Source organism: Littorina saxatilis, unplaced genomic scaffold (assembly GCF_037325665.1).
Source record: "Littorina saxatilis isolate snail1 unplaced genomic scaffold, US_GU_Lsax_2.0 scaffold_81, whole genome shotgun sequence".
Lineage (NCBI taxonomy): Eukaryota > Metazoa > Mollusca > Gastropoda > Littorinimorpha > Littorinidae > Littorina > Littorina saxatilis.
The window spans coordinates 94,432-105,527 of NW_027126820.1; the positions used below are offsets into that span (position 1 = coordinate 94,432).

General features: G+C 43.5%; 1 protein-coding gene across 1 annotated transcript; it reads right to left on the bottom strand.

The window, feature by feature from the left end:
- Window positions 1–1,905: 1,905 nt before the first annotated feature.
- Window positions 1,906–7,436, bottom strand: LOC138955319 (uncharacterized). Its single transcript, XM_070326942.1, has one exon. It carries the CDS (start codon window positions 6,340–6,342, stop codon window positions 1,906–1,908), a length of 4,437 nt encoding a protein of 1,478 aa, XP_070183043.1. The 5' UTR covers window positions 6,343–7,436.
- Window positions 7,437–11,096: the final 3,660 nt, after the last annotated feature.

Here is an 11,096-nt window from a genome sequence, read left to right on the forward strand (position 1 = left end):
ATAAATATATAGAGATAGATGACAGTGTATTTTTCGCGTGGCTATAAATTGATTCGACCTTTTCACTTTTACACTAAGGACAACTTACGGGTGCAAGGGAAGCGTTGTGGACAGCGCAGTGGACAGCGCAGTGACATTCTAAAAATAGTAATAGTAACTTACAACTGAACGGGAAAGCCACACGAAGGAAGGGAGATAAACGCCAAACACTGGAGAAGATAAGGAAGAGTTACTTATAATGGTGAAATGTACACAAAAACCAAAATCAGTTCAGCGCTGCGCGCTGAGAGCACGTGTTGAAATATCTCATCGATGATATTGTGTCCGGGGTGTAGCTGAATACGGTGTCCAAATTTGAAAAAGATCCACTGAGAACTTTGGCGTTGTGATGTGGTGTAGCGGCTATGGTGTGTCGGTATGGGGGCCCGGGTAGCTGAGGTGGAACCTGTCGCGCATGTAAAGTTTGAGTGAGGTCTCGCTAGTGCAAGATTCTTTTTCTATCAAACTTAGACACAAAGGACACGCACTGACACGATATTTTTTCTTCCACAAAGAAAACAAACGAATCTTAGATAGAATGCATCGTAAGTTTTTTTATTTATCTTTCCTTTTGTTTTTTTACGATCGCGATCGGATTTTTATTTGTGGACGTGCTGTTAGAGTTCCGAAATGGTTTGAGTTCCTTTTTGTATACACTTGAAAGTCAAACTTAGCTGAATGCCGCTGGTTTCCCCGTCGGTGCTGATAGAAGAAATCGACGATCAGGATCACTGGTTTCCCCGTCGGTGCTGATAGAAGAAATCGACGATCAGGATCACTGGTATCTCTCGAATACAAAAATGTAACTGGTCTCCGAACTGAAAACCGGAGACGGAGTAGGAATAGGAAATAACCCACAGGTAACACACCTGGAAAGTAAGATTTTTGTCTAATTTTATGCACTCACGGCTTTTTCAACAGTTTCTCTCATCCGTGACATCACAAACTGTCTTGCAGGGTTATGACACCCTCATACGATCCATTCTCTCTACGATTCATAGACTCAACATCAACAATCAATCCAACAACAATAATTTCCTAGTAACTTCTATTCAACATCAGGGCTATGCATTAGCAAAACAATGAAATGGTCACTAGTTCGGAAATGAATAACCCATCACAAATATACGTACCCTAACGGTGTAAGAACATGATGAACGCAACTATAGGGACCCAAAACTTGAGGGTGTCCGGCTTAGCAACTGGAGCTTCGTCATTCTTTTCTCCCAGGACGCCGCGCTCCCACGCTCGTCGCCCGACCGCCGACTCCTCTTCTCTCTCTGGACCCGCTTGATCTGCATCTCATACAGCCCCTAGCCTCGCGCCCGATGACTTCGATATCTTCGTGAGGCCTTCGCCGCTAATTCTCATCTCCTCCGGCTTGTATCGCTTCTGAACTTGAATCTAACGTTCACAGAACAGAACTTCTCGCTTGCCGTGCGTTCGCCAACTGACAGCCTTGCCTCGATTTGGATGTGCCGTTCACTTGACAACCAACCGACTAGCCTCACACTTACGTGGCTTTATCAGAATCGCTGCCCAATCATAATGTTGTCGCTACCTGCGGCCTTTGAACTGACCTGTCTGTTTCCAAGTTCCCAACAAAATGATATGACGTCATTAATGAACTGACGTATTTCCGTTCCGGTCTTGGTTATCCTTACAATGCACAGGCACTTGCTACATTACATTTGATAAAACATAGACAAAAAAAACCACTACATTCATTTATTCATTTTATTTCACAACAAAATAATATCCACCCTAACAAAACAATAAACATAGAGTCGCTGGACATGGATTCACGTAATTTTACGTGACATTACGCTCCCCCTCTGAAGCTAAAACAGTCATGTTTGAGCTAAGTCATTCATGTATGCGACTCATGTAATCAGCTCCGACGTTGTCTTTGCCCGGGATGACTTTGACAGTGAAGGAATACTGCTGTAATTGCATTGCCCATCTCATCAGACGACCATTCTCAGTCTTGGTCTTTTGCAGATACGTCAATGGCTGATGGTCTGTCTCCAGCGTGAAATGAACGGAGTACAAATATTGCTCATATTTCTTGACCGCCCACACCACTCCTAGACATTCCTTCTCGATCACTGAGTAGTTTTTCTCCGCCTTGCTCAGTTTCTTGCTCGCATACGCCAGTGGTTGCAATCCCTGTCCTTGGTCCTGCATCAATACAGCTCCCACTGCGATATCCGATGCATCCGTCCTCAGAACAAAAGGTTTGCTGGGATCTGGCAACAGCAACACTGGTTTGCTTATCAGCTTTTCCTTGAGCTTGATGAACGCAGCTTCACACTCGTCATTCCACTTCACCTTTTCTGGTTGTCCCCCTTTGGTCAAATCTGTCAGTGGAGCGCTGATCTCCGCGTAGTTGTCGACAAAACGCCTGTAGTACCCCACTAGACCCAGGAATGCTCTCACTTCCTTCTTCGTGACTGGTCTGTTGGCGTCTCTGATTTTCTGGATTTTGTCTTCATCTGGCATGATCATCCCTTGCCCCACATGATGACCCAAATAATCCAGCTCTGAATATCCAAGATAGCACTTGGATGGTTTGGCTGTCAGGCCCACTTCTTCCAGCCTCTTCAGCACAGCGTCGACTGCCTCTACATGCTGCTCCCACGTCTCAGTGGCCACGATGATGTCATCAATGAAGTGTTCAACGTCATCACTCTTCATCGGTTCTAACAGCTTCCGCATCATCCTCGTGAACACGGCACCACTGGTCTTGAGCCCGAAGGGTAGTCTCTTCCACTGGAATTCCCCTGCTGGGGTTGAGAACGAAGTCTTTGGCCTGTCTGACTCCTTCACTCCAATTTGCCAGTAGCCCTTGCTCAAGTCAATTTTTGACAAATATCTCTTCTTCTTCAGTTTTGCGAAAATCGTTGGCACATCTGGTATTGGCTCAGAATCAAATTCCAACTCCTTGTTCAACCTCCGGTAATCAATACAGAAGCGAATCGTCCCATCCTTCTTCTTCACCAGCACAATAGGACTGTTATACGGTGAAACACTAGGCTCGATGACTCCAAGCTTCAACATGTCGTCGACCTCCTTTTTCACTGTTTCCACTTGTGCAAATGGCAATGGGTATGGTTTCACGTGTACTGGTTCCGTTGACTTGAGTTTCAACTCGCACTCCTCAAGCACACAATGACCTGGTATATCGCTCAAAGCTTTGACTCGGTTCCCGCAGATTGCTTGAAGTTCTGCCTTTTTCTGTGGCGCTAAGTCCGGGTTGATCTTCACGTCGCTTGGACCCTCTTTCGGTTGCAAGGACAACATGGGAAAACAATCTATTCCCAAACCCCCCATTTTCTCCTCTTGAACTTCATCCACTACTACACAAGCTTCTTGTGTGTCCTCCTGTTTTGCATCGCAAACTGGCGTTGTTTGCTTTCCACTTCCGTCAGTCTCGCGATCCACGTACAGCTTCAGCAGATTCGCATGTAGAATCTTTTCTTGATCCTTGACCTTCACCTTGTAGTTACAGCCTCCAATTCTGTCCAAAACTAGGTACGGTCCTCTCCATGTCAACTGCAACTTGTTCCGCTTTTCCGGCAACAGCATCAGTACCTTGTCTCCTGCGGCAAAGTATCTTTCCTTCGTTTTCTTGTCATAGGCCTTGGCGTATCTGATTGCTGCTTTGCTGAGGTTATCTCTAGCAATCTCACACGTTTTTGCAATCTTGTTGGTAAGATCCACGATGTGACTGACTGTAGATCTGGCCTCTTCCTCTACATCCTCGCTTGTCCACACTTGACGAAGTACTTGCATTGGCCCCCTCACCTCACGTCCAAACAACAGCTCAAACGGTGAAAATTTCAAGCTTTCTTGTGGTGTCTCTCTGTACGCGAACAGCAACGCCGGTAGAAACTGGTCCCAATCTTTCGGTTGCTCCTGACACAGTCTCTTCAGCATACTCTTCAACGTCTGGTTAAACTTCTCTGTCAGCCCATTCGTTTGCGGATGCCATGGTGACGTACGAATACCTTTCACGTTCAACAGCTTGTTGAGTTGGCTCATGACCTCACCCATGAATTGGCCGCCTTGATCCGTCAAAATCTCCTTGGGTATTCCCAGTCTTGTCCAGATGACGAAAAGTGCATCAGCAATCGTCTCTGCTTTGATGTCCTTCAGTGAGGTAGCTTCTACGTATCTCGTAGCATAGTCTACAACCGTCAAGACGTATCGATGTCCTCTGTTTGACGCTGGCACAATCGGCCCGACTATATCGACACCTATTCTCTCAAATGGAGTCCTGATGAGTGGCATCTTCTTTAGCGGCACTTTCTTTGTCGCTCCTTTCTTGGTACTGCGCTGACACGCATCGCAGGAAGCACAGTATCGCCTGATGTCTCCACATATCCCTGGCCAGTAGAAATCACGCCAGACGCGATCCCTGGTCCGTCGCACTCCCTGATGCCCTGCCATCGCCGAGTCATGTGCTAGTTTCAGAACATATGATCTGTAGCACTCTGGTACCACTACTTGTTTGCACGAACTGCCTTCGCTCATGTACACCCGATAAAGAATTTCTTTTCTCCATTCGTAGTGCGTTCCATCCTGCGGTCCTTTCCCGGCTCGGTCTCGTATTTTCTCCAAACTCGGGTCGTTCTTTTGTTTCCTTGACAAGTCTTTCGGCCGTATCTGACCCAGATCCACCTGTTTCGGTAACCATGGTTCAGCTCCCCTCTTTGCTTTTTCCTCCTGGAGTCTAGTCTGCACTGGTGCAGCCTCCGGTGACGTCATCTTCACTTCCATCGTTGGGAATACAGGTACGTTCAACTTTTCCTCCTCAGCGGTTATCCTGTAGTTACCAATGAGAACTGGATGAATCAGCGTCTTCACTACCAACACTCTGGTCAATCCTGAGAAAAATGGTGTTTCCAATTCCACCTCTGCTATCGGAATTTTCCGGTTCGACGAATCAGCGAGCGTCAGATTTTGGTATTGACCCAAATATCTCTCCTTTGGCACTAGTTTTGAATCCACCAAAATACAATTTGCTCCAGTGTCGCGCATTCCGATCACCGTTTTTCCGCCGACTTTCAGCTGACACATAGGTTCGAAATCTTCCCTACAGCGCTGGCAAGATTCTCCCTTTCTTGGTGCTTGTACTGCTCCCACCACAGAGGACGCTTGATTTCCTCCTTGTTTCTCCATTTTTGGACAATCTCGAATCAGATGTGGACCTCCAGATCTATAGCACTTCCTATCTGGCCTACTGGGTCTTGGATTCGAATCCACAGTGTTTTTCTGACCAATAGGCTTACCCCCTTGGTTTTGAGGCATTGACACACTGCTCTTATTTTCAACTTTTTGTTTGGGCCCGTGGCCATCCCCACCTGTCCCAAACCTCTTGTTGTGACCTCGACCTTCTGCTTCGCGAGCATCCTCAAAGGTCTGTGCATGCAACAAAACTTCATTCAAGTTTTTAGGAACTCTTTCCCTAACAAACCTAGCTTGATCTGGACTGAAAGTATCCATCAACTTGTCTGATAGAATCAAATCCTTCAAATCACCAGATCTTCCCTCTTTCTCGGATAGCTCAATCCATCTATCCAAATACATGCTCATGCGCAACTTACATTCTCTGACATTTTCATGGCTCTTGCGCTTGAAATCACGAAACTTCTTTCTGTACGCTTCCGCTGTCAACTGGAAACGACGCAAGATCGCTGACTTGACAACATCAAACTTCACTGCATCCTCATCAGACAGCTCAGTATACACCTGCCTAGCTTGGCCTTTGAGTTGCCCCGCTAATCTAATAGCCTTTTCTTTATCTTCCCATTCCAACAGCTTCGCAATTCGCTCGTACTGTCGTAAGAACACTTCTACATCATCTTTGTCATCTAAAAACGGAAGTTTGATGTCTATCTTTTTAGCTGACTCTCTATCTCCCTGATTTGCATTCTGATTCACATTCAACCCTAACTCAGCCATTTCTCTGATTTTCCTCATCTCAAAATCTTGCTGCATCGCTAGAGTTTTGAGTTGTATTCTTGCCTTTCTTTCTTCTTCTTCCCGTCGCTCCTTCGCCTTCCTTTCTTCTTTACTCGCTTTCCTAGCTTCTTCTTCTCGTCGCTCTCTCTCTTGTCTCTCCAACTCTTCCTTTCTTCTCTTTTCCTCCTCGTACTCTTGTCTTCTCTTCTCTGCATAATCTCCTAGATTTTTACCCGTCAAACCTAGCAAACGACCATCTTTCAAAAACTTTGAAAGACTCACATCTTGGTCTACCTCGTCATCATCCTGACGATTACGACCTCTTCTCCCCGCCATTGTTGCCTACACACTACAACAACTATGAACTCAGTCTTACGGATGTACGCACACTAAGTGACCTTGACCCGAACGTCAAACCAAATCACTTACACCTACCACTATTCTACGAAGAATCTCTCTTCCTATACAAACGCAAACGTCGTTCTATATCCCGATATACACCTATGATAATCACCTGATTATCACACTGTATATCTGATCACTGTAACTCGACACTAGTATTCAACCTTTATACTGTGTCTAACGCCACATATAATTCTCAAAAAAACCAAAGGAATCTTTTGTCCAATCTGTCTCCAGATATCTGATGAAAACAACACCCGTATTTCAACAGATTTGGTTATTTGACCTTTGTGAAACCTACTTCCCCTTGTTCGGTTTCATTCACACGGTTTGTTTCACAAACCCTACAACTTATCTTTTTCACTTTATACACTTCTTCTTGTCCCGTACAAGAAAAGTTTATAAAGAACAGGTTCTGGTAACTATAAGCATACACGTATACTTGCACACTATAATTACCAATCATATGCCTACGCATATGAATAAAACTTCCAGTCAAGCACTGGTGTTGAATTATTTACTTTTGGGTTCCAAAATTTCCACTCGTTGCTTTAATTTTGCATTTCAAAATAGAACTTTCAGAACTGGTGACTCATTTCACTGCTTTTCTAATTTACACAATTCACTGCATGAACATATCTGATCTAAGTTACTCTAGTAGTTGTAAATATGCTAATTGTGGCCACTAATCAACATACAAACTATCCACTCACTTACTAATCATGCGTCATGCAACCATGTACAAATTGTGTGTTCAAGTGTAATAAGAACAACCATTTCCGAAAATTCGAATGATCAAGAAAATAACTTTTGAGTCTTTTCCTTTGCAGAGAAAAAAATTTGTCAGTGCGTACAACTACGACAAAATTGAAAATTTAACCCGTTTTATCCCCGGACATGAGCCCCCATAAATGTCGCGCATGTAATGTTTGAGTGAGGTCTCGCTAGTGCAAGATTCTTTTTCTATCAAACTTAGACACAAAGGACACGCACTGACACGATATTTTTTTCTTCCACAAAGAAAACAAACGGACGTGCTGTTAGAGTTCCGAAATGGTTTGAGTTCCTTTTTGTATACACTTGAAAGTCAAACTTAGCTGAATGCCGCTGGTTTCCCCGTCGGTGCTGATAGAAGAAATCGACGATCAGGATCACTGGTTTCCCCGTCGGTGCTGATAGAAGAAATCGACGATCAGGATCACTGGTATCTCTCGAATACAAAATGTAACTGGTCTCCGAACTGGAAACCGGAGACGGAGTAGGAATAGGAAATAACCCACAGGTAACACACCTGGAAAGTAAGATTTTTGTCTAATTTTATGCACTCACGGCTTTTTCAACAGTTTCTCTCATCCGTGACATCACAAACTGTCTTGCAGGGTTATGACACCCTCATACGATCCATTCTCTCTACGATTCATAGACTCAACATCAACAATCAATCCAACAACAATAATTTCCTAGTAACTTCTATTCAACATCAGGGCTATGCATTAGCAAAACAATGAAATGGTCACCAGTTCGGAAATGAATAACCCATCACAAATATACGTACCCTAACGGTGTAAGAACATGATGAACACAACTATAGGGACCCAAAACTCGAGGGTGTCCGGCTTAGCAACTGGAGCTTCGTCATTCTTTTCTCCCAGGACGCCGCGCTCCCACGCTCGTCGCCCGACCGCCGACTCCTCTTCTCTCTCTGGACCCGCTTGATCTGCATCTCATACAGCCCCTAGCCTCGCGCCCGATGACTTCGATATCTTCGTGAGGCCTTCGCCGCTAATTCTCATCTCCTCCGGCTTGTATCGCTTCTGAACTTGAATCTAACGTTCACAGAACAGAACTTCTCGCTTGCCGTGCGTTCGCCAACTGACAGCCTTGCCTCGATTTGGATGTGCCGTTCACTTGACAACCAACCGACTAGCCTCACACTTACGTGGCTTTATCAGAATCGCTGCCCAATCATAATGTTGTCGCTACCTGCGGCCTTTGAACTGACCTGTCTGTTTCCAAGTTCCCAACAAAATGATATGACGTCATTAATGAACTGACGTATTTCCGTTCCGGTCTTGGTTATCCTTACAATGCACAGGCACTTGCTACATTACATTTGATAAAACATAGACAAAAAAACCCACTACATTCATTTATTCATTTTATTTCACAACAAAATAATATCCACCCTAACAAAACAATAAACATAGAGTCGCTGAACATGGATTCACGTAATTTTACGTGACAGAACCCAAATCGGTTCAGCGCTGCGCGCTGAGAGCACGTGTTGAAATATCGACCAGGTTGTGTCCTGTACCGGGTCAACCTGAATATGCCCACCAAATTTGAAGCAGATCCATCGAGAACTTTGGCCGTGCATGGCGAATACACAAATACACAAACACACAAATACACAGATACACAGACACACAGACACAAGTCGTATATATATATAGATGAGTCGCTGGCTGATTCAACTGTGGTGAGAGTCTTTCACTGAGAACAGGAAGTAGAATTACAAAAGATCACTTGCTGAATTGACGAGTCCCAAAGAAAAACATGTATGGACTTCATTGACAAAGAACTGACTGAATACAAGCATTTAAAAATTGGAATATTTATATTTTTGATTTTTTTCAGGGCAAAATGCTGATACCCTATTGGCAAGCTTCATACATCATTTTTTTAAATTAGGGCTTAACACCATGCATTCTCTTTATTTGTCTCCTCAGTTAATATTGAACTTTAAGAAAAACTATCTTGTTAAATGTCATTGTATTCAAAACAAAACAACACTTTTTTCAAGTTGAGATTAGAAGAATATTTTCTGTAAAAATGGATAGGGGAAAAGTGGAGTAGAAGCAACACAGTTCAAATTTAGCGTGTTAAAGGGTATTCATATATCTACTGTGGTTAAAGTGATACCTTACCTTGAATGTGCCAAAGGTTCAGACATTACATGCTTAAAATTAGTTTCATAAGTAGGTACAGAAATGTATTTTCTCTGCCAATGTACCAGTAAAGTATACCCAATAAACATGCCAAAACTGTGCCAGTTCTGGATTTTTGATGGCAATGCTAGTTGCCAGAACTACTGCCATAAATGGCCCATTTAACGTACTCTCTTGTACACGAAGAAAATAAACAAACATAAACAAATGACAAAGAGTAAAAAAATCAAAAAAATCGGACAGATGGTGATTGGAACTCGACTCAATCGCGTATCAGGCAAACGCGATAACCGTTCGGTCACGGTATCAGGTTTCAAATACTCGACACTGTAAAGCATTAAAGAAGACGCTAGCACGCTTTCGCCACAAAGCCGGTATGATCGAGCATCGGTTGAAATCTTTGGCGAGCAATATGTCGTATTTGTCCGCAATGCATTGGTGCTTAAATGACACCAATGTGTGACCATGAGGGACATAAACGTACAAACAATATTTAAACAAGATTTATTCAGAATTGACGGTTTGAATAACGTATGAAAAGAGTGACATGGACAGTGTTGGTGAAGTTACCTGACAGGTAGCGACTTTAAAGGAGGGGGAGGGGTCCTCTAACTTTACAGCTCGGTAACACCCCGGTAAGGCCTTTTCGGGGTTTCATAAATAACACTTAGCAGACTTACCGAGCGAAAGTGGTTCTACAGGCCAGTTAATGAGTTGCAGCTTTTTCAAGAATACGGGCCCAGGGCCAGAAATGGGCCAGCAAAAACCCATCATTATATGCCAGGAACTGGCCCATTGCTGGCTTGCCAGAACCAGGCTATTTTGGGACGGCTATAATGCCAATACAATGCCATTTAATTTGCCAGAACTGGCCCACTAATGCCAAATTTCTGCCATTAACATTGCCAGCATAACGCCAATAAGTTACAGTAAATATACTTGTACCAATAATCTTGTCGAATGACGGCTCTATTCCTGTACTCTACAGGCACAGTCTTGGCAGCCAATAGATGGTTGTTAAACACCTATAATTATGTTATTTTCTGGCATTATTACTGGGACTGCAATAATAATGACAAGATACGGTTTACCTATGGACTTTTTAACCCAAGCCGGCAGCAAGAAGTGTGGAAATAAAGCAAAGGTCAATGCCGTGAAACTGTACATTAGCAATACATAAGAATACTTTTCAAATTCATGAGTACAATGCAATTGGAATGCTGATCACATTTGTCGTGTAACTTATCTGGCAAGTAAAGGCAGTGGTATTGGTAGAATATGATCATCAAACGCAGTTATAGCGGGCGTAACAACAATATTGTAATGTAGATTAAAACAAGTCGCGTAAGGCGAAAATACAACATTTAGTCAAGTAGCTGTCGAACTCACAGAATGAAACTGAACGCAATGCAACGCAGCAAGACCGTATACTCGTAGCATCGTCAGTCCACCGCTCATGGCAAAGGCAGTGAAATTGACAAGAAGAGCGGGGTAGTAGTTGCGCTGAGAAGGATAGCACGCTTTTCTGTACCTCTCTTCGTTTTAACTTTCTGAGCGTGTTTTTAATCCAAACATATCATATCTATATGTTTTGGGAATCAGGAACCGACAAGGAATAAGATGAAAGTGTTTTTAAATTGATTTGGACAATTTAAATTTGATAATAATCCTGACGGCTTCGTTAGGCAATCAACGTAATCTCGTGTGAAACAAAACGTCTGTCACACGACCAAATCTGAA

What these genes read in the sequence shown, in the direction of transcription:
- LOC138955319 (XM_070326942.1), bottom strand. Translation starts at nt 6,342, where the DNA reads ATGGCGGGGAGAAGAGGTCGTAATCGTCAGGATGATGACGAGGTAGAC.